This window comes from Bombina bombina, chromosome 3 (genome assembly GCF_027579735.1).
Source record: "Bombina bombina isolate aBomBom1 chromosome 3, aBomBom1.pri, whole genome shotgun sequence".
NCBI lineage: Eukaryota > Metazoa > Chordata > Amphibia > Anura > Bombinatoridae > Bombina > Bombina bombina.
In genome coordinates, this window is record NC_069501.1 from 1,075,148,428 (window position 1) to 1,075,172,794 (window position 24,367).

The 24,367-nt window shown below is 39.4% G+C and overlaps 1 protein-coding gene across 1 annotated transcript in view; it reads left to right on the top strand.

The window, feature by feature from the left end:
• FNDC3A (fibronectin type III domain containing 3A) overlaps positions 1 to 24,367 on the top strand; it is a 646,553-nt gene that overhangs the window by 475,921 nt on the left and 146,265 nt on the right. The window contains exons 9-10 of the mRNA XM_053708360.1: positions 4,972 to 5,031; positions 9,129 to 9,267. Coding sequence (XP_053564335.1) covers positions 4,972 to 5,031; positions 9,129 to 9,267 — 199 coding nt within the window. The remainder of the gene's footprint in view (positions 1 to 4,971; positions 5,032 to 9,128; positions 9,268 to 24,367) is intronic.

Consider the following 24,367-nt stretch of genomic DNA (forward strand, 5'->3'; position numbering starts at 1 on the left):
TTTTAAATTGCGGCAATTAATTGAGGTTTTAAATCACATATGCGATTAATCGTGCAGCCCTAACCAACACTGTTATAGAAATACACTTTTTACCTCTATAATTATCTTGTATCAAAGCCTCTGCAAACTGCCCCCTTATTTCAGTTCTTTTGACAGACTTGCATTTTAGCCAAACAGTGCTCACTCCAGGGTAACTTCACGTGCATGAGCGCAATGTTATCTATATGAAACACATGAACTAATGACCTCTAGTGGTCAAAATGCATTGAGATTAGAGGCAGTCTTCAAGGTCTAGAAATTAGCATATGAACCTCCTAGAATTATGTTCAACTAATAATACCAAGAGAACAAAGCCAAATTGGTGATTAAAGTAAAATGGAAAGTTGTTTAAAATTACATTCCCTATTTAAATCATGAACATTTTTTTTGGCTTGACTGTCCCTTTAAGTTGATAATCATAGATAATTACACAATTAAAAGAAAAGGAGATCATTGATTTGTAGAATAATTATATAAACATAAATAAATGTTACTAGATAAGAAACACACATAGTTATGTGTTCTTTGACATAAAAACATATATGTTCACAGATACATAATAAACATGTAGACAATGTCTAATTTAAAATGATTATCCGTATATAGATTATTTTATAGCCTAATTGAAACTGACTTTTGAGAAAGTAAAATCTACTGAAATCCTGCATCCTCTATCTAACCTCCACTTGTTAAAATTTATTTTTATTTTTTATTATGCTGCAGCAATACAGTCAGCCAGAATAACTGTTTTGTATGCACTCATTGTGGGGAATTATAATGATGCACTAAAGGCATATTAACCTTAAAATTAAATGTTTAATTATACATAGTTAAAAATACAATATATTTTCATTATTTATTTTGCTTGTTTTTCTGTAATTTACTTATAGAGAGACTGGAGTAGATCCTACAGACTTCAGTATCCCTGACCCTGCTATATACTACAAAGTGATTGCTTGATCAGTGCAGGAGCTTATTTATTTCTGTCCTTAGTAGGCCACAGCAAAAAAGATAAACATAACAAGGGGTATGTTCGCTGCTGCTAGCAAAATGACAGTTGTAAATACTTTTAAACCATTTATATTGTATGCTGATCATTTGCTATGCCTATACAGCACGCACTTGCTCATACACACTATGGATACATAAACTGATTACTTTCATGTCCATTTAAGGCATTATTCAGACGTTCCTTTAAGAGATTTTTCATTTCATTTGTGTGTCTGGAAAAAAGTCTGTCTATCAGTGTCATTTTTATTGATATCCTTAGATGCAATGCGTATATTACTCGGATGTTCAGTACCTGAATGAGTCATCCTGCCTACATAAGATAAATATTGAATGAGATTTTTTTGTCTTAACAATTAATATAAAATTGATAATTATATTTTTGACTTGTTAATTATATGTGTGAGCCCCCTCTCAGTTATATGTAACGGGAATATTTAATAGTTTGGATACATCTTTCATTTTTTAATTTCATCCTTTTATTGGTTAATAAAACATCTTTTTTGTGTGTTAAATTTACATTTTAACTAGATTATTGCTCCAAAACATTTATGTAGTCTGTGTCTGTGAGTCACTTCTTATTGTAGTGGCAACATGGTACCCAGGACTAGATTAAATATGTCATGGAAACAGGACTGACCTTTTCAGTCCGGTTTCTGTATACACTGCAATTTTGTGCTGCATCTTGGCATTTGAACTGAAGAGGGCAGTGTTGCCTAATCATAGTTTTGCAAACTATTGGACTGGAATTAAGCCAATATCTATATGTTCCTTGGGCAATTTGAGAAGCCTTTTTCCTAATGTTCTGCCTGGGTGTAGATATTTAATTATTAAGGTCTGGTCTCTAATTTAGTTTAATGCAAATTACATATGTTACTATGTAAATTCTTCCAAAACAATCTGTAAACATCAAGATTAAACCTAGGGTATATGTAAGCTTAGGCCAAAAAAAACCTTAAAGGGACATTTAAGTCTAATTGAAACTTTCCTGATTCCGATAGATCATGCAATTTCAAACAACTAGGTTGGCTGAGGAGCACCAGTGCACTACTATGACTAGCTGGTGGTCGGTGGCTACTCATATATGTCTCTTGTCATTGTCTCACTTAATGTGTTTGGTTAGTTCCCAGTAGTGCATCGCTGCTTCTGTACATACCTAGTTTTACTCTGCAACACAGGAGACCAAGATAACAAAGTTGTTTAAAGGGACAGTCTACACCAGAATTTTTATTGTTTTAAAAGATAGATAATCCCTTTATTACCCATTCCCCAGTTTTGCATAACCAACACAGTTATATTAATATACTTTTAACCTCTGTGATTATCTTGTATCTAATCCTCTACAAACTGACCCCTTATTTCAGTTCCTTTGACAGACTTGCAGTTTAGCCAATCAGTTCCTGCTCCCAGATAACTTCACGTGCACGAGCACAGTGTTATCTATTTGAAACACATGAACTAACACCCTCTAGTGGTGAAAAACTGTTAAAATGCATTCTAAAAAGAGGTGGCCTTCAAGGTTTAAGAAATTAGCATATGAACCTCCTAGGTTAAGCTTTCAACTAAGAATACCAAGAGAACAAAGTAAAATTGGTGATAAAAGTAAATTGGAAAATTGTTTAAAATGACATGCTCTATCTGAATCATGAAAGTTTATTTTGGCCTAGACTGTCCCTTTAAATTAAGTCATAATTGTTTAATTCTCACTTTACTGTCCCTTTAACTGTGATCACTAAAATATTCCTGCTTTCTTAAAGCTCCAGAACCCAATTATCATTTGTGTACAGTGACTGTAATAGACTTGTTTTTCTTCTTTCCCGGATGAAAACTATCCTCAAATGAATCGTTACTTTCAGAGAATGTTCCTCTTTGCACACTGACCCCTGAGGATAAAGCTTTGCTTTTGTACCAATACTCTACCAGACAATGCTCACTGCTGTATCCGTCTGATAGGGGATATCTAGCTAAACAACTGACACATTGTACAGCTGATCTTTTTTTAAGCTTGTGACTTGCTGGTGCTTGAGTGATTTATTACATGAGGGGGTGTGCAATCTGAACAGCAGATCAATAGCTTCACTACATCAGCATTATATCCTGTACGTAACAGGCGGCCTATCATTAAAACACTTTAAAAAAATGGTTGAACAAGAACTTCCATTTCTTTCCAATAATGGACTAGATTACGAGTAGAGCGCTAAGAGATACGCACAAGTGGAAAGGAGTTTATGGCAGGTGTTTGCATGCGTCAGGTTTTTGGCTGATATTCTAAGTTGAAAATAAACGTCGGATTAGCGTGACCTCAGAGCTCTGGTCAGCTGTCACAAAACACATCAAAAATACATTGCAAAGTGCAGTTACACTCATAAAAACACTATCTATTATAAAATAATTTGTGCAGTAATTTTTAAGGGCTCAAAGATATGAGGTCTCACGCAAAGGGTTTATGTCTGTCTATATGTGTGTACAGATGTACTTATGTTTTTATATGTGTATTTATTTAATTACAGAAAAAATATACACACAGTATCTCATATAAGTGAGTACACCCCTCACATTTTTGTAAATATATCTTTTCATGTAACAACACTGAAGAAATGACACTTTGCTACAATGTAAATTAGTGAGTGTACAGCCTGTATAACAGTGTAAATTTGCTGTCCCCTCAAAATAACTCAACACACAGCCATTAATGTCTAAACCGTTGGCAACAAAAGTGAGTACACCCCTAAGTGGAAATGTCCAAACTGGGCCCAAAGTGTCAATAATTTGTGTGGCCACCATTATTTTCCAAACACCTCCAAGACGACCACTGCCTTGCTAAAGAAGCTGAGGGTAAAGGTGATGGACTGGCCAAGCATGTCTTTAGACCTAAACCCTATTGAGTATCTGTGGGACCTCCTCAAACGGAAGGTGGGGGAGCGCAAGGTCTCTAACATCCACCAGCTCCGTGATGTCGTCATGGAGGAGTGGAAGAGGACTCCAGTGGCAACCTGTGAAGCTCTGATGAACTCCATGCCCAAGAGGGTTAAGGCAGTGCTGGAAAATAATGGTGGCCACACAAAATATTGACACTTTGGGCCCAATTTGGACATTTCCACTTAGGGGTGTACTCACTTTTGTTGCCAACGGTTTAGAGATTAAGGGCTGTGTGTTGACTTATTTTGAGGGGACAGAAAATTTACACTGTTATACAGGCTGTATACTCACTAATTTACATTGTAGCAAAGTGTCATTTCTTCAGTGTTGTCACATGAAAAGATATAATAAAATATTTACAAAAATGTGAGGAGTGTACTCACTTTTGTGAGATACTGTATAAACACATAAATACATATTTACTCACGTATAGACATATATATACAGTATATATATATATATATATATATATATATATATATATATATATATATATATATATATATATATATAAAAGTGCACTGGAGTCCTTTGCCGTTAACTAAATTAAAACATGTAAAATCATATTTATGCAATATTCATTTTTTATAAAGTGTTTGTATTTACAGTATATATTTGACATTCCAATAGCAGACTATGTGTGTGTGTATATGTGTGTGTGTATGTATATATATATATACCTATATATAATCGTGTGTGTATGTATGTGCAACAAATGTCAATAGTCCATTATTTGTAAAAGAGTATAAACTTGTACATGTATACTTAACGTTTGTATAGTATTCACTTGATAGTAGTTTGTATAATTAGGAGACGGCAAAATAAATAAAGCCCAAGCAAAGTCTACTGTGGTTTCAGCGTGTGGTATCAATGATAAAGGCAAATGAAAAGCACTAAATAGATAGATATGAAATATAGAAATTTAATATAGTTTATCTTGTCTATCAATGTGATCTTCCACTTTTAAGACTTGTTAATTGTATAAATTTATTTGATTACTTTCAGTGGTGAAAAAACTAGTGTTACAGTGGATGACCTGAGACCAGCAACGGATTATCATGCAAGGTGAGTCTACAGTGACATTAAAGGTACATGAAACCCAACATTTTGCTTTCATAATTCAGCCAGAGAATAATATTATAAACAATATTCCAATTTACTTCTATCTAATTTGCTTCATTCTTTAGAAATCCTTTGTTGAAGAACTAGCAATGCACGTGGGTAAGCCAATCATACGAGGCATCTATGTGCAGCCATTAATCAGCAGCAACTGAGACTAGAATGCTTTTCAACAAAGGATATCAAGAGAATGAAGCAAATTAGATAATAGAAGTAAATTGTAAAGTTTTTTAAAATTGTATGTCCTAGCCAAATCATGAAAGAAAAAATTGTGTTTCATTTCCCTTTAATTTTTAATGTGAAGTATTTATAATAATTGTGCTGAGTAGCTTTTGTTTTTATTTCATTAAATGAGCTCACTAGCAGTTGTGCTTTTGGGTACAAAGAGACAACAACCCCCCACCACTATCCTAGCTTTTAGATGTTTAGATGGAGTCCTTGGGTTAGGCAGTAAAAAGAGCCTATAAAAACTCTGTTCCCTTTTAAATTAGTGGTCACTTTACCCTTTGGTCATCATGTAGTCAGTGCAAATATAGTAGTCTGCTAACCCATTAACCATTATTACATATGGTATAGTCAACCCTTTGTTGCTTTATGAAGATTGTATTTCTGGACATTCTTTGATTCAAGTTTCAGTTGTAGAATATTTCCTTTAGATAGTCTTGAAGTCTTGTTCTAATGGTGGTGTTTGTCTCTTTCCACAGGATACCACAGAGTTTAAATAAAAAACATGAATACCTTAAAGGTTATTGAACTTAATTTATGTTTGTTTTAGTTTCCAGTTCTTTACACTAACCTTAATTTACCTGCTTAATCTGTTTATAGGGAGAGCATACTGTAAAGTTGTTTTGTCTTAATGTCAGGGCCGGATTTACATCTCAGGTGGCTGTAGGCACAAAAATCTGAAGCGCGACTTTTTTTATTATTATTTAGGACAACTAAAAATAAATATTAGATGCAAAATTACATTTTCCCTTTTATGGAGATACACAAATACACACACCAATTGCAATATTTGTTGTAATGGAAGCTACACCAAAAATCAATATTCACTTGACTCAAATGGCCATACAATTTCTATTATGTATAACATAAACAAATCATGTTAAACTTTTAATGCAAAATATTCTAAAGAAAACCCTATTTAAAGGGACATAAAATGTGAAAGTTTGCTGGGCATTTTATTATTGCACTAGTGCTTGCACAGAAGTGTGTTAGCCTCTCGCAAAAGAGTTAAACACATAGTCAATGTCAGTTCTGAGACAGCAATACACATCTGTGCAGACCCAGATGGGCTCATAGGACATGTTTATTGACAAGCCATTAGTGTATTGCTTTTCTGGAGATGACTTTGACTATGTGCTTAACATTTTGTTGGAGTCAAACACAGTTTTGTGTAAACAATAGCAATATTAAAACTAGCAGCATGCAAGCTCATCACCATCAACAACCTGTGCAGCCAGTGGCAGAAAATATAAAATGTAGGTATTTTTTTCCACTACATGAAAAAAATCTTGTAAACTCTGATATTTTTGGTACAAATACACACAGATGTTACATTTATTTTGTTCTGAAATATAAATATCATATGATGTTGCTCTCAAAGGAAAACATGGAATGTTATAGATTATATGTAATCCAGGGGTCAACAAATGTGTTTAAAATTAGAACTTAGAAATTCAATTTACCACAATACAAAAATACTACGCTTACTTGATAAAAGAACAGATTAACAATTTTTAATGTGATGTGTGTGTATGTATATATATATATATATATATATATATATGTGTGTGTGTGTGATGTGTGTGTATGTGTATATATATATATATATATATATATATATATATATATATATATGTGTGTGTGTGTGTGTGTGTGTGTGTGTGATGTGTGAGTATGTGTATACATATATATATATATATATATATATATATATATATATATATATATCCAAAAAAACAAGAAGAGGTATATGCACTCTCACCAAATACCATCAACTGCCAGGGTGCTCTGTGGGGAAATTCATCAGCAAACTCAAAAAAAGCACTCACTGGTCTTCAGATAACATATCCAAATAGAATTTATTAGTGAAGTTTCGGGACAGATTGCGTCCCTTCCTCTGACCACCAGAGGATATGTGTGTGTGTGTGATGTGTGTGTATGTGTATATATATGTGTGTGTGTGTGATGTGTATGTGTGTATATATATATATATATATATATATATATATATATATATACACATACATATACATACATACAAACAAATATGCCATGTGAGTGGTTTACACACATACACATTTTACAGCCTTACAGTCTACAAACTTTGTTGTCAAAGTGCCCTAAAGGCTGTAAATCACAATTGGCAGTTTGTAATAAAGAGCTGAGCAGCTAGTCCCACATAACCTCCACACCTCCAAGGCCTTTATAGAACAAAAACATTCATCCTGAAGCAGAATTTAAACTCCTGGCTATAAAAAAGGAATACAGCACATAACAAGTAAATACACTGCAACCCTCTCTGGTAGCCAGGGGGTTAAAGTGCTCTGCTTGTTATGTTTTCATTCTAGGCAGCATTAGAAGCCTTGTACAGTCCTAACCTGTTCTGAAGCTTTCATTCCTCAACAAAAAGTTTCTGCACCACATCAGCATGGATCTTGGCTGTGTGAGGCAACAGAAGTACATAAAATAAAAGTGAAACTAAACATGCCTGGCGAAAATGGGAGGGGTTTAGTTTTAATCTTTGCCCCTCTCTCCTTCATGGCTCCCTCAACTGCTGTAACATATTCCCAATGAAACACTCGACCTGGCAGCACAATTCTTCCTAAAATAAATGCCCTCATAAATTATTTTTTTTTATTACTGACAGGCAGGCGCCCCTCACTGCAAGGCGCCTGTAGGCACATGCCTACTGTGCCTAATGGGAAATCCGGCCCTGCTTAATGTGTTTACTTCTTATACCAGCTGCAGAGTTTAAAATGCATGGGAAATAACTGTCTCTAATAATTAAAACCACAACCTAATCAAATGGGCTGAGTTTCCAGTGAGAGCAGCCCTCTATAGATTATCTCTTTATATTTACACAAAATCTTCCTTATCTCTCTAAACATAGTGAGCCCAATACTTAGGACGTGATGATCAAAAACTCGCTGGCATGGAGAGAAATTAAATAAAATATTACATTGCAATATATGTGTCTCTCCTTCACACCCAGAACCCTACATAGTGAGATAAACAGCTCTCAAGTGAAATTTTGCCTTTCTAAAATTGTTTGAGGGACCTCACAGTACTGAAGAGACTTCTTAGAAAATTTCTTCAGAGAGTAGAGCTTTAGATCATCAGACATTTTGAGAGATTAATGGGGGGAAATATATATTTTTTGTATCTCTGTCCCACCACCAACTGGGAGTGTAATTTCTTCTAAACATTCTTGTTTACATAGCTTTTCTATAACCAGTACTTAATTATTTAAACTTTTAGTATAGGTGGGTTTACAACAGCCAAAAGCAAATAAAGGTAAAGCAACTGTTTGCAAACCATTTTATACACTCTAGCAGGTAAAATTGATAATTAGGTGGGAAATATCACAGTACATTGCCTCTTTAAAGCAATTCTGCTAGATTTAGCTGTTAAGTTTTTATGCTGAAATAACTAGTCAATGTTATATCCATCCACTAATGATAATTAAGAGGTGATTTTCTCTGTTACTGATATTTTCTGTCATGTCTATTGTGCCTCGGTATTCTCACTGCTCATTCCCAGCATCCCGTATATTATATCCAGCTAGGTGCATTTTTTAGTGCCATAAACAATTATTTTTTTTTATTCTGTAATAAGTTTGTTTAGCTTTTTGCATCCTTGTTTTCCAATGTTACTAATGTGTCCCTTTTTAGTGCCCTACCAATATTAAAATATAATTTATCATTTACCTTAAGATACAGCAATATAAACGATGAATTTAAATGTAATATTCTGCTCTACTGTTTATTGTGGTAAATAAACAAATAATGTTTTACATTAATTCTAATTTTTGTTTATAGAGTTCAGGCAGAAATGAACGGTGTCAAGGGAAACCCATCAGAAAGTGTAAGCTTCACCACAATGAGTTGTGAGCCAGAAACGCCAAACCCTCCGCGAATAACGAACCGAACCAAAAATTCGCTCACTCTCCAGTGGAAGGTAATGGTACTGACTAATATAACATTACCTATATTTAAAGGAAAAGTCTAGTCAAAATTAAACTTTCATGATTCTTGTTTTGACAAATTGTTAAATGCTGATAATATATCAATGAGTACAAATACACCCACTGTTATTCCATCTCAGTCTAATGTACATAGCATTACTGCAGAAATGTAAGATTTTATTGCTTGCCCCAAGACAAGAAATCTAAGGATAAATTTAAAGTTCCCAATCGTTTTCGTTCCTTTCTTCAGAATAGAGAACAGAAAATCTTTCCCCCTAAGGCCTCTGGCTCTAATTGGAGACCGAATTGGAATAAATCCAAGCCTTATAAGAAACAAAATTCTGCCCCTAAACCTACATAAAGGTGCGGTCCTCAAGCTAGTTCTTCTGGTAGGGGGAAGACTAAAGCTATTTCAAAGAGTTTGGACAGACTCTGTCCAAAATCAGGGGATTCAGAATATAATTTCTCATGGGTATTGAATAGGATTCAGAATAAGACCTCCTTTGGGAAGATTATTTCTTACCCATGTACAAAAAACCCCAGTAAAAGCTCAAGCCTTTCTAAAATGTGTTTCAGATCTAGAACTTTCAGGGGTAATTATCCCAGTTCCACACCAGGAACAAGGATTGGGGTTTTTATTCAAATCTATTCATTGTACCAAAAAAGGAACATTCTTTCAGACCAATTTTGGATCTGAAAACTTTAAATCATTTTGTAAGAGTCCCAACTTTCAAGATGGTGACTATATGGACTATTCTGCCTTTTGTTCAGCAAGGTCACTTCTTGTCCACAATAGACTTACAGAACGCTTACCTTCAAAATACAATTCATCCAGATCACTATTGTTTTCTGAGATTCTCTTTTCTAAACAAGCATTACCAATTTGTCGCTCTTCTGTTTGGCCTTGCAACAGCACCAAGAATATTCTTAATAGTTCTTGGTGCCCTTTTATCTGTATTTAAAGAGCAGGGTATTGCGGTGTTTCCTTATTTGGATGGTATGTTGGTACTAGCTCAATCTTTTCTTTTAATAGAATCTCACACAAAACAATTTCTGTTGTATCTTTAAAGACATGTTTGGAGGCAAAGAGTTTCTTGATTCCTCAAATAAAAGTCAAATTTTTTAGGTTTCCGGATAGATTCAGTGTCCATGACTCTATCCCTAACAGAAAAGAGACAGTTGAGATTGGTTTCAGCTGGTCTAAACATTTAGTCTCTTATCATTTCCTTTAGTGGCTATGCATGGAAGTTTTAGGTCTCATGTTTGCAGCATCGGACATGATCCCTTTTGCTTGTTTTCATATGAGACTTCTACAGCTTTGCATGTTGCACCAATGGTGCAGGGATTATACTCAGATATCTCAACTGATATAATTAAATCCCAACAATCACCTTATTATTCAAGGGGCCTCCTTTGTTCGTCCTTCCTGGACTGTGATCACAACAGGTGCAAGTCTCACAGGTTGGGGAGCTGTCTGGGGGTCTCTGACAGCACAAGGAGTTAGAAATCCTCGAGAGGCGAGGTTACCAATCCATATTAGAACTCTGTGCTATTTTCAGAACTCTTCAGGTTTGGCCTCTATTAAAGAGAGAACCATATATTCTGTTTCAAACAGACAATGGCACAACAGTGGCATATGTCAATCATCAAGGGGGGGACTCGCAGTCCCCTAGCAATGAAAGAAGTGTCTCTAATACTTTCTTAGGCGGAATCCAACTCTTGTCTAATCACTGCGATTCATCTACCAGGTGTAGACAATTGGGAAGCAGATTATCTCAGCCGTCAGATTCTACATCCGGGGAGTGGTCTCTCCATCCAGATTAGTTTTATCAGATTGTGCAGATGTGGGGTCTTCCAGACAAAGATCTGATGGATTCTCGTCTAAAGAAGAAACTTCCCAGATACCTCTCCAGGTCCAGGGATCCTCAGGCGGAATTGATGGATGCTCTAGCAGTTCCATGGTTTTACCAACCTGCTAACATTTTTCCACCTCTGGTTCTTCTTCCAAGAATGATCTCAAAGATCATAATGGAACAATCTTATGTGTTTCTGATAGCACCAGCATGGCCTCACAGGTTCTGGTATGCGGACCTTGTCCGAATGTCCAGTTGCCAACCTTGGTCACTTCCTCTAAGACCAGACCTTCTGTCTCAAGGCCCGTTTTTCCATCCGGATCTCAAATATTTGAATTTGAAGGCATGGAAATTGAACACTAAGTCCTTATTCATAGATGTGTCTCTGAATATATGATTAACACTATGATACAGGAAACTATATCACAAGGTTTGCAAAACCTATATTTCATGGTTTTCCACTCATGATTATTCTTGGCATTCTTTTAGAGTTCCTAGGATTCTGCAGTTTCTTCAGGATGGTTTGGATAAAGATTTGTCTGCCAATACTTTGAAAGGACAAATCTCTGCTCTTTCTGTTTTATTTCACAGAAAGATTGCTAATCTTCCTGATCACTGTTTTGTACAGGCTTTGACTCATATCAAACCTGTTATTAAATCTATCTCTCCTCCTTGGAGTCTAAATTTGGTATTAAAGACTTTGCAGGCTCCTCCTTTTTGAGCCTATGCATTCTTTGGACATTAAACTACTTTTTTGGAAAGTGTTATTTCTTTTGCTAGATGTACCGAGTCCACGGTTTCATCCTTACTTGTGGGATATTATCCTTCCTAACAGGAAGTGGCAAAGAGAGCACCCACAGCAGAGCTGTCTATATAGCTCCCCCCTTAACTCCAACCCCCCAGTCATTCTCTTTGCCGGCTCTAAGCAGGAAGGGTAAAGTGAAAGAGGTGATAAAGTATTAGTTTTTATTTTTCTTCAAGCAAGAGTTTGTTATTTTTAAATGGTACCGGTGTGTACTATTTATTCTCAGGCAGAAGATAGATGAAGATTTCTGCCTGGAGGATGATGATCTTAGCATTTGTAACTAAGGTCCACTGCTTTTCCCACAGAAGCTGAGGAGTACAGGAAAACTTCAGTGTGAGGAACGGTTTCTTGCTATAGAGCAATGAGGTATGTTAAGTCATTTTTTCTGGAAAGACTGTGATAATTCAGAAAGGCTGACAGTATCCCCATTAGGGGAAGGGTAAGCAGTAATCCTAGTTTTATAAGGGGTATTACTAGCTTGCATAAAGGGCTATACTTATGGGCACTCAGTTTGTATGTTATATTAGGCAAACGTTTGTGTGTTCTGGGAGTACTGTTTAAGGGACAACTGTTTTTTGAGGGTACACTTGGCTTGTTTGGGGTTTTTATAACCCACATGGCTTAAAAATCGATGGGCAGAGGCTCACTCTTGTCATCTGTCAGCGATCTATATCCCAGGAGTAGAGAACTGGGAGGAAGATTTTCTAAGTCGTCAGACTTTTCATCCGGGGGAGTGGGAACTCCATCCGGAGGTGTTTGCTCAACTGGTTCAGCTATGGGGCACAGCAGAATTGGATCTGATGGCGTCTCGTCAGAATGCCAAACTTCCTCGTTAAGGATCCAGGTCAAGGGATCCTCAGGCAGTACTGATAGATGCTCATGGCCACGCAGGACTTGGTATGCAGATCTGGTGGACATGTCATCTCTGCCACCATGGACTCTGCCACTGAGACAGGACCTATTGATTCAAGGTCCATTCAAGCATCCAAATCTAATTTCTCTGCAACTGACTGCTTGGAGATTGAACGCTTGATTCTATCAAAGCGGGGTTTCTCTGAGTCGCCAGGAAAATCTATCATAAGATATGGCGTAAATATATTTTTTGGTGCAAAACCAAAGGCTACTCATGGAGTAAAATCAGGATTCCTAGGATTTTGTCTTTTCTCCAAGAGGGATTGGAGAAAGGATTGTCCGCTAGTTCCTTAAAAGGACAGATATCTGCTCTGTCTATTCTGTTGCACAAGCGTCTGGCAGATGTCCCAGACTTTCGGGCCTTTTGTCAGGATTTAGCTAGAATTAAGGAGTCTAAATTTAGTTCTTAAAGTTCTTCAGGGGGTTCCGTTTGAACCCATGCATTCCATAGATATTAAGCTTCTATCTTGAAAAGTTCTGTTCCTAGTTGCTATTTCTCCAACATTGGTGTGTCCGGTCCACGGCGTCATCCATTACTTGTGGGAAATATTCTCCCCCACAGGGAAAGTCAAGGAGAGCACACAAGAGTTTGTTATTTTAAAATAGTGCTGGCTTGTACTAGTTACTCTACAACAGAAAAGTGATGAAGATTTCTGTTTAAGAGGGCTATGATTTTAGCACAAGTAACTAAAATCCATTACTGTTACCACGCAGGACTGTTGAAACTAGAGAACTTCAGTTGGGGGTAACAGCTTGCAGACTCATCTGCTTCAGGTATGACTAGTCTCCTTCTAACAACACAGGCTAATGCTAGATGACAGTCATTTTTCCCCTCAGGGAAAACGGTAAGCCATTTTCTCCAACATAGGTGTGTCCGGTCCACGGCGTCATCCTTACTTGTGGGATATTCTCTTCCCCAACAGGAAATGGCAAAGAGCCCAGCAAAGCTGGTCACATGATCCCTCCTAGGCTCCGCCTACCCCAGTCATTCTCTTTGCCGTTGCACAGGCAACATCTCCACGGAGATGGTTAAGAGTTTTTTGGTGTTTAAATGTAGTTTTTATTCTTCAATCAAGAGTTTGTTATTTTAAAATAGTGCTGGTATGTACTATTTACTCTGAAACAGAAAAGAGATGAAGATTTCTGTTTGTAAGAGGAAGATGATTTTAGCAACCGTTACTAAAATCGATGGCTGTTTCCACACAGGACTGTAGAGATGAATTAACTTCAGTTGGGGGAAACAGTGGGCAGACTTTGCTGCTTGAGGTATGACACATTTCTAACAAGATTTGGTAATGCTGGAAGCTGTCATTTTCCCTATGGGAACCGGTAAGCCATTTTCTTAGTTTAGTATAAGAATAAAGGGCTTCACAAGGGCTTTAAAGACTGGTAGACATTTTTCTGGGCTAAAACGATTACTTTACAAGTATATTTAGTGGATTATAACTATAAATAGTTCTTTTAATCTTGGGGATGTATTAAAAAAACGGCAGGCACTGTATTGGACACCTTTTTCACTGGGGGCCTTTTCTAGTCATAGGCAGAGCCTCATTTTCGCGCCACTAATGCGCAGTTGTTTTTGGAAAGCAAGTCATGCAGATGAATGTGTGAGGAGCTAAGAACCACTGAAAAAGCTTATTGAAGGCGTCATTTGGTATCGTATTCCCCTCTGGGCTTGGTTGGGTCTCAGCAAAGCAGATACCAGGGACTGTATAGGGGTTAAATGTAAAAACGGCTCCGGTTCCGTTATTTTAAGAGTTAAAGCTTTCAAATTTGGTGTGCAATACTTTTAAGGCTTTAAGACACTGTGGTGAAATTTTGGTGAATTTTGAACAATTCCTTCATACTTTTTCACATATTCAGTAATAAAGTGTGTTCAGTTTAAAATTTAAAGTGACAGTAACGGTTTTATTTTAAAACGGTTTTTGTGCTTTGTTATCAAGTTTATGCCTGTTAACATGTCTGAACCATCAGATAGACGATGTTCTGTATGTTTGAAAGCCAAGGTTCCTCCCCATTTAAATATATGTGATGAATGTGACATAGTGTCCAAACAAAGTAGGGACAATGATGCCACTGATAATGATGTTGCCCAAGATGATTCTTCAAGCGAGGGGAGTAAGCATGGTACTGCATCATCCCCTTCTGTGTCTACACCAGTCTTGCCCACACAAGAGGTCCCTAGTACATCTAGTGCGCCAATCCTTCTTACTATGCAACAATTAACGGCTGTAATGGATAATTCTATTAAAAACATTTTGTCCAAAATGCCCACTTATCAGAGAAAGCGCGATTGCTCTGTTTTAGATACTGAAGAGCATGAGGACGCTGATGATAATGGTTCTGACATACCCTCACACCAATCTGAAGGGGCCAGGAGGGAGGTTTTGTCTGAGGGAGAAATTTCAGATTCAGGAAAAATTTCTCAACAAGCTGAACCTGATGTTATTACTTTTAAATTTAAATTAGAACATCTCCGCGCTCTGCTTAAGGAGGTGTTATCTACTCTGGATGATTGTGACAATTTGGTCATTCCAGAGAAATTATGTAAGATGGACAAGTTCCTAGAGGTCCCGGTGCCCCCCGATGCTTTTCCTATACCCAAGCGGGTGGCGGACATTGTAAATAAGGAATGGGAAAGGCCCGGCATACCTTTTGTTCCTCCCCCTATATTTAAGAAATTATTTCCTATGGTCGACCCCAGAAAGGACTTATGGCAGACAGTCCCCAAGGTCGAGGGGGCGGTTTCTACTCTAAACAAACGCACTACTATCCCTATAGAAGATAGTTGTGCTTTCAAAGATCCTATGGATAAAAAATTAGAGGGTTTGCTTAAAAAGATGTTTGTTCAGCAAGGTTACCTTCTACAACCAATTTCATGCATTGTTCCTGTCACTACAGCAGCGTGTTTCTGGTTCGAAGAACTAGAAAAGTCGCTCAATAAAGAATCTTCGTATGAGGAGGTTATGGACAGAGTTCAAGCACTTAAATTGGCTAACTCTTTTATCTTAGACGCCACTTTGCAATTAGCTAGATTAGCGGCGAAAAATTCAGGTTTTGCTATTGTGGCGCGCAGAGCGCTTTGGCTAAAGTCTTGGTCAGCGGATGTGTCCTCCAAGAACAAATTGCTTAACATCCCTTTCAAGGGTAAAACGCTGTTTGGCCCTGACTTGAAAGAGATTATTTCAGACATCACTGGGGAAAGGGCCACGCCCTTCCTCAGGATAGGTCTTTTAAGGCTAAAAATAAGCCAAATTTTCGTCCCTTTCGCAGAAACGGACCAGCCTCAAATTCTACGCCCTCTAAGCAAGAGGGTAATAGTTCTCAAACCAAACCAGCCTGGAGACCGATGCAAGGCTGGGACAAGGGTAAGCAGGCCAAGAAACCTGCCACTGCTACTAAAACAGCATGAAGTGTTGGCCCCCGATCCGGGACCGGATCTGGTGGGGGGCAGACTCTCTCTCTTTGCTCAGGCTTGGGCAAGAGATGTTCAGGATCCTTGGGCGCTAGAAATAGTTTCTCAAGGTTATCTCCTGGAATTCAAGGAACTACCCCCAAGGGGGAGGTTCCACAGGTCTCAGTTGTCTTCAAACCAAATAAAAAGACAGGCATTCTTACATTGTGTAGAAGACCTGTTAAGAATGGGAGTGATTCATCCTGTTCCATTAGGAGAACAAGGGATGGGGTTTTACTCCAATCTGTTCATAGTTCCCAAAAAAGAAGGAACATTCAGACCAATTTTAGATCTCAAGATTCTAAACAAATTTCTCAGGGTTCCATCGTTCAAAATGGAAACCATTCGAACAATTCTTCCTACCATCCAGGAAGGTCAATTCATGACCACGGTGGATTTAAAGGATGCGTATCTACATATTCCTATCCACAAGGAACATCATCGGTTCCTAAGGTTTGCCTTTCTGGACAAGCATTACCAGTTTGTGGCACTTCCATTCGGATTAGCCACTGCTCCAAGGATTTTCACAAAGGTACTAGGGTCCCTTCTAGCGGTGCTAAGACCAAGGGGCATTGCAGTAGTACCTTACTTGGACGACATACTGATTCAAGCGTCGTCTCTGTCAAAAGCAAAGGCTCATACGGACATTGTCCTAGCCTTTCTCAGATCTCACGGGTGGAAAGTGAACATAGAAAAAAGTTCTCTGTCCCCGTCAACAAGAGTTCCCTTCTTGGGAACAATAATAGACTCCTTAGAAATGAAGATTTTTCTGACAGAGGCCAGAAAATCAAAACTTCTAAGCTCTTGTCAAGTACTTCATTCTGTTCTTCTTCCTTCCATAGCGCAGTGCATGGAAGTAATAGGTTTGATGGTTGCGGCAATGGACATAGTTCCTTTTGCACGAATTCATCTAAGACCATTACAACTGTGCATGCTCAGACAGTGGAATGGGGATTATACAGACTTGTCTCCGACGATCCAAGTAGATCAAAGATCCAGAGACTCACTCCGTTGGTGGCTGAACCTGGACAATCTGTCACAGGGAATGAGCTTCCGCAGACCAGAGTGGGTCATTGTCACGACCGACGCCAGTATGGTAGGCTGGGGCGCGGTCTGGGAACCCCTGAAAGCTCAGGGTCTATGGTCTCGGGAAGAATCTCTTCTCCCGATAAACATTCTGGAACTGAGAGCGATATTCAATGCTCTCAAAGCTTGGCCTCAACTAACAAAGGCCAAATTCATAAGGTTTCAATCAGACAACATGACGACTGTTGCATATATCAACCATCAGGGGGGAACAAGGAGTTCCCTGGCGATGGAGGAAGTGACCAAAATAATTCAATGGGCGGAGAATCACTCCTGCCACTTGTCTGCAATCCACATCCCAGGAGTGGAAAATTGGGAAGCGGATTTTCTGAGTCGTCAGACTTTCCATCCGGGGGAGTGGGAACTCCATCCGGAAATCTTTGCCCAAATAACTCAATTATGGGGCATTCCAGACATGGACCTGATGGCGTCTCGTCAGAACTTCAAGGTTCCTTGCTACGGGTCCAGATCCAGGGATCCCAAGGCGACTCTAGTAGATGCACTGATAGCGCCTTGGACCTTCAACCTTGCTTATGTATTCCCACCGTTTCCTCTCATTCCCAGGCTGGTAGCCAGGATCAATCAGGAGAGGGCTTCGGTGATCTTGATAGCTCCTGCGTGGCCACGCAGAACTTGGTATGCAGACCTGGTGAATATGTCATCGGCTCCACCATGGAAGCTACCTTTGAGACAGGACCTTCTTGTTCAAGGTCCATTCGAACATCCGAATCTGGCTTCACTCCAACTGACTGCTTGGAGATTGAACGCTTGATTTTATCAAAGCGTGGGTTTTCAGATTCTGTCATTGATACTCTTATCCAGGCTAGAAAGCCTGTAACTAGGAAAATTTACCATAAAATATGGAAAAAATATATCTGTTGGTGTGAATCTAAAGGATTCCCATGGAACAAGATAAAAATTCCTAAGATTCTATCCTTTCTACAAGAGGGTTTGGAGAAAGGATTATCTGCAAGTTCTTTGAAGGGACAGATTTCTGCTTTATCTGTTTTACTTCATAAAAAGCTGGCGGCTGTGCCAGATGTTCAAGCTTTTGTTCAGGCTCTGGTTAGAATCAAGCCTGTTTACAAACCTTTGACTCCTCCTTGGAGTCTCAATTTAGTTCTTTCAGTTCTTCAAGGGGTTCCGTTTGAACCCTTACATTCCGTAGATATTAAGTTACTATCTTGGAAAGTTTTGTTTTTGGTTGCAATTTCTTCTGCTAGAAGAGTTTCAGAGTTATCTGCTCTGCAGTGTTCTCCTCCTTATCTGGTGTTCCATGCAGATAAGGTGGTTTTGCGTACTAAACCTGGTTTTCTTCTGAAAGTTGTTTCTAACAAAAACATTAACCAGGAGATAGTTGTGCCTTCTTTGTGTCCGAATCCAGTTTCAAAGAAGGAACGTTTGTTACACAATTTGGATGTAGTTCGTGCTCTAAAATTCTATTTAGAGGCTACAAAGGATTTCAGACAAACATCTTCTTTGTTTGTTGTTTATTCTGGTAAAAGGAGAGGTCAAAAAGCAACTTCTACCTCTCTCTCTTTTTGGCTTAAAAGCATCATCCGATTGGCTTATGAGACTGCCGGACGGCAGCCTCCTGAAAGGATCACAGCTCACTCCACTAGGGCTGTGGCTTCCACTTGGGCCTTCAAGAACGAGGCTTCTGTTGATCAGATATGTAAGGCAGCGACTTGGTCTTCACTGCACACTTTTACCAAATTTTACAAATTTGATACTTTTGCTTCTTCTGAGGCTATTTTTGGGAGAAAGGTTTTGCAAGCCGTGGTGCCTTCCATCTAGGTGACCTGATTTGCTCCCTCCCATCATCCGTGTCCTAAAGCTTTGGTATTGGTTCCCACAAGTAAGGATGACGCCGTGGACCGGACACACCTATGTTGGAGAAAACAGAATTTATGCTTACCTGATAAATTACTTTCTCCAACGGTGTGTCCGGTCCACGGCCCGCCCTGGTTTTTTTAATCAGGTCTGATGAATTATTTTCTCTAACTACAGTCACCACGGTATCATATGATTTCTCCTATGCATATTCCTCCTTTACGTCGGTCGAATGACTGGGGTAGGCGGAGCCTAGGAGGGATCATGTGACCAGCTTTGCTAGGCTCTTTGCCATTTCCTGTTGGGGAAGAGAATATCCCACAAGTAAGGATGACGCCGTGGACCGGACACACCTATGTTGGAGAAAGTAATTTATCAGGTAAGCATAAATTCTGTTTTTCTTTCACCTCAGCAAAAAAGATAACAGGCTTCCCCTTTTTGAATTTTATGCTGGTAGACACTGTTAGGGGCCAAATCGATTGGTTTTTATTGCAATATCATGGCATATGAAATGTTTTATGAGCTCATATACACTTGGGGACGTTTTTTATTGATCTGGCTTGTTTTAGACACCTAAATCTAGTCAGGAAGGCCCCTTCACTCTAGTGTACTGAGGGAGGAGGCCTCATTTTGGCACTTCAGCTGCGCAGTTGATTTTCAAGGCAGTGCATGCAGTCTCATGTGAGAGGGTCCTCTAGCTCAGAAAGTGACTCCAGAAGGCTTATTTCTGTGTATGGTTGACCCCTAAGGAAGATAAAAGCTACAGCAATGCTGTAGCAGGGATTGTGGTGTATAAAAACGGTTAAATCCAACAATTTGCTCCGGTTTGCTTGTTTTAAGAGCTAGAGTCTCCATATTTGCTGTGCAATACTTTATAAGCATTAAGACACTGGGGTCCAAATTTCATAAAAATCGGATATTGCCTTCATAGTTTTTTGAACATTCAGAAATAAAGTGTGTCATTTTATTATTTAAAGAGACAGTAACGTTTTTGTTTAAAATCGTTTTTATTGCATTGTTTGCCTGCCTAAATCTGTTTAACATGTCTGGGCCATCAGATAACCTATGGTCTGTGTGTGTAGAGACAAATGTGGTTCCCCCTTCGAGTGTTTGTGATGATTGTGCCATAGCGTCCAAACAAAATAAGGACAGCTCTGTTACATTTCATAATGTTGCCCAAGATGATTTATCTAATGAAGGGTAATGGGGATAGTTCTACATCCTCTCCTTCTGTGTCTATACCAGCTTTGCCCGCGCAGGCGACATCTAGCGCGCCAGTGTTTATTTCTATGCAACAATTGACAGCAGTAGTGGATAATTCTATAGCAAATCTTTTATCCAAACTGCCAGCATTTCAGAGAAAGCGTGATTGTTCAGTTTTAAATACAGATAAAAAGGATGAACAATCAGACGCTGACGATGCCTTATCTATTTTACCCTTACATCAATCAGAATTGACTGTGAGGGAAGGGCTGTCTGAGGGTGAAATTTCAGACTCAGGAAAAATTGCTCAACAGGCAGAACCTGATATAGTAGCATTTAAGTTTAAGCTAGAACATATCCGCGCTTTGCTTAAGGAGGTATTAGCTACTCTGGATGACTGTGATTCTATGGTAGTACCAGAGAAGTTGTGCAAATTGGACACATTTTTAGAGGTCCCAGTGCACGACGATGCTTTTCCTATACCCAAGAGGGTAGCGAGCATAGTGGATAAGGAGTGGGAGAAGCCAGGTGTACCCTTTGCCCCACCTCCTATATTTAAGAAAATGTTTCCCATAGTAGACCCTAGAAGGGACGCATGGCAGACGGTCCCGAAGGTTGAGGGAGCTGTTTCAACACTAGCGAAGCGCACAACTATTCCTATAGAGGACAGCTGCGCTTTCAAAGATCCTATGGATAAAAAATTGGATTGATTGCTTAAAAAGACTTTTGTTCAGCAAGGGTTCATCCTTCAACCAGCTACGTGTGTTATTACTGTCACTTCAGCGGCGTCCTTTTGGTTCGAGGAACTAGAAAGGTCGCTCCAGAAAGAGACTTCCTATGAAGAAGTCATGGACAGAATTCACGCATTAAAGTTAGCTAATTCCTTTATATTGGATGCCGCTTTTCAAATAATGAAATTTGCGGCGAAAAACTCAGGTTTTGCTATAGTAGCGCGGAGGGCGCTTTGGCTAAAATCCTGGTCGGCAGATGTGTCGTCCAAGACTAAGTTACTTAATATTCCTTTCAAGGGTAAGACCCTTTTTGGGCCGGAATTGAAAGAAATTATTTCAGACATCACTGGAAATTATTTCAGACATCCGGGGAACAAGGTCTAGGTTTTTACTCAAACCTATTTGTGGTTCCCAAAAAAGAGGGAACTTTCAGGCCAATTCTGGATTTAAAGATATTAAACAAGTTCCTCAGGGTTCCATCCTTCAAAATGGAAACCATTCGGACAATCTTGCCGACAATCCAGCAGGGTCAATATTTGACTACCGTGGATCTAAAGGATGCATATCTGCATATCCCAATCCACAAAACTCATCATCAGTTCCTGAGGTTCGCTTTTCTGGACAAACATTACCAGTTCGTGGCTCTTCCATTCGGTTTAGCCACCGCTCCCAGAATTTTCACAAAGGTGCTAGGGTCCCTTCTAGCGGTCCTAAGTCCGAGGGGCATCGCTGTAGCACCTTACCTAGACGACATCCTAATCCAAGCGTCGTCTCTTTCCAAAGCAAGGGCCCACACGAACATTGTGTTGGCTTTTCTCAGATCTCACGGGTGGAAGGTGAACATAGAAAAGAGTTCACTGTCACCGTCCACAAGGGTTCCTTTTCTGGGAACAATAATAGATTCTGTGGAAATGAAGATCTTCCTGACAGAAGTCAGAAAGTTAAAGCTTCTAAACGCTTGTCGAGTTCTTCATTCTATTCCTCAACCCTCCATAGCTCAGTGCATGGAAGTAATAGGACTAATGGTCGCAGCAATGGACGTGGTTCCTTTTGCTCGAATTCATCTAAGACCATTACAGCTGTGCATGCTCAATCAGTGGAATGGGGACTATACAGACTTGTCTCCCCAAATTCATTTTGACCAGATAACCAGGGACTCGCTTCTCTGGTGGTTGACCCAGGATCACCTGTCTCAGGGAATGAGTTTCTGCAGACCGGAGTGGGTCATTGTCACGACCGACGCCAGCCTCTTGGGTTGGGGCGCGGTCTGGGACTCTCTGAAAGCTCAGGGTCTATGGTCTCGAGAAGAGTCTCTTCTCCCGATAAACATTTTGGAACTAAGAGCAATATTCAATGCGCTCCTGGCTTGGCCTCAACTAGCGGAAGCCAGGTTCATAAGGTTTCAGTCGGACAACATAACGACTGTTGCGTACATCAATCATCAGGGGGGAACAAAGAGTTCCTTGGCGATGAGCGAGGTGTCCAAGATCATCAAATGGGCGGAGGATCACTCCTGCCATCTATCTGCAATTCACATCCCAGGAGTAGACAACTATTTGAGTCGTCAGACTTTCCATCCGGGGGAGTGGGAACTCCACCCGGAGGTCTTTGCCCAGTTAACCCAATTATGGGGCATTCCAGACATGGATCTGATGGCGTCCCGTCAGAACTTCAAGATTCCTTGTTACGGGTCCAGATCCAGGGATCCCAAGGCGACTCTAGTGGATGCATTAGTGGCGCCTTGGTCGTTCAACCTAGCGTATGTGTTTCCACCGTTTCCTCTCCTTCCCAGGCTCATAGCCAGGATCAAACAGGAGAAGGCCTCGGTGATTCTGATAGCTCCTGCGTGGCCACGCAGGACTTGGTATGCAGACCTGGTGAATATGTCATCGGCTCCACCATGGAAGCTACCTTTGAGACAGGATCTTCTAGTACAAGGTCCATTCTAACATCCAAATCTAGTTTCTCTGCAGCTGACTGCTTGGAAATTGAACGCTTGATTTTATCCAAGCGTGGGTTTTCAAATTCTGTGATAGATACTCTGGTCCAAGCCAGAAAACCTGTGACTAGAAAGATTTACCATAACATATGGAAAAAATATATCTGTTGGTGTGAATCCAAGGGATTCTCCTGGAGTAAGATTAAAATTCCAAAGATTCTCTCCTTTCTCCAAGAAGGTTTGGATAAAGGGTTGTTAGCGAGTTCTCTAAAGGGACAGATTTCTGCTTTATCTGTCTTGTTACACAAACGACTGGTAGCTGTGCCAGATGTACAAGCTTTTGTTCAGGCTTTGGTCAGAATCAAGCCTGTTTACAGACCCATGACTCCTCCTTGGAGTCTAAATTTAGTTCTTTCAGTTCTTCAAGGGGTTCCGTTTTAACCTTTACATTCCATAGATATTAAGTTACTATCTTGGAAAGTTCTGTTTTTGGTTGCTATTTCTTCTGCTAGAAGAGTTTCTGAATTATCTGCTTTGCAGTGTAATCCACCCTATCTGGTTTTCCATTTAGATAAGGTTGTTTTGCGTACTAAGCCTGGTTTTCTTCCAAAAGTGGTTTCCAACAAGAATATTAACCAGGAAATAGTTGTTCCTTCTCTGTGTCCGAATCCAGTTTCAAAGAAGGAACGTTTGTTACACAATTTAGATGTAGTTCGTGCTTTAAAGTTCTATTTAGAAGCAACAAAAGATTTTAGACAAACCTCATCTTTGTTTGTCGTTTACTCTGGTAAGAGGAGAGGTCAAAAAGCTACTGCTACCTCTCTTTCTTTCTGGCTGAAAAGCATTATCCGATTGGCTTATGAGACTGCCGGACGGCAGCCTCCTGAACGAATCACAGCTCACTCTACTAGGGCTGTGGCTTCCACATGGGCCTACAAGAACGAGGCTTCTGTTGATCAGATATGTAAGGCAGCGACTTGGTCTTCTCTGCACACTTTTGCCAAATTCTACAAATTTGATACTTATGCTTCTTCGGAAGCTATTTTTGGGAGAAAGGTTTTGCAAGCCGTGGTGCCTTCCATTTAGGTAACCTGATTTGCTCCCTCCCTTCATCCGTGTCCTAAAGCTTTGGTATTGGTTCCCACAAGTAATGGATGACGCCATGGACCGGACACACCAATGTTGGAGAAAACAGAATTTATGCTTACCTGATAAATTACTTTCTCCAACGGTGTGTCCGGTCCACGGCCCGCCCTGGTTTTCCTAATCAGGTTGAA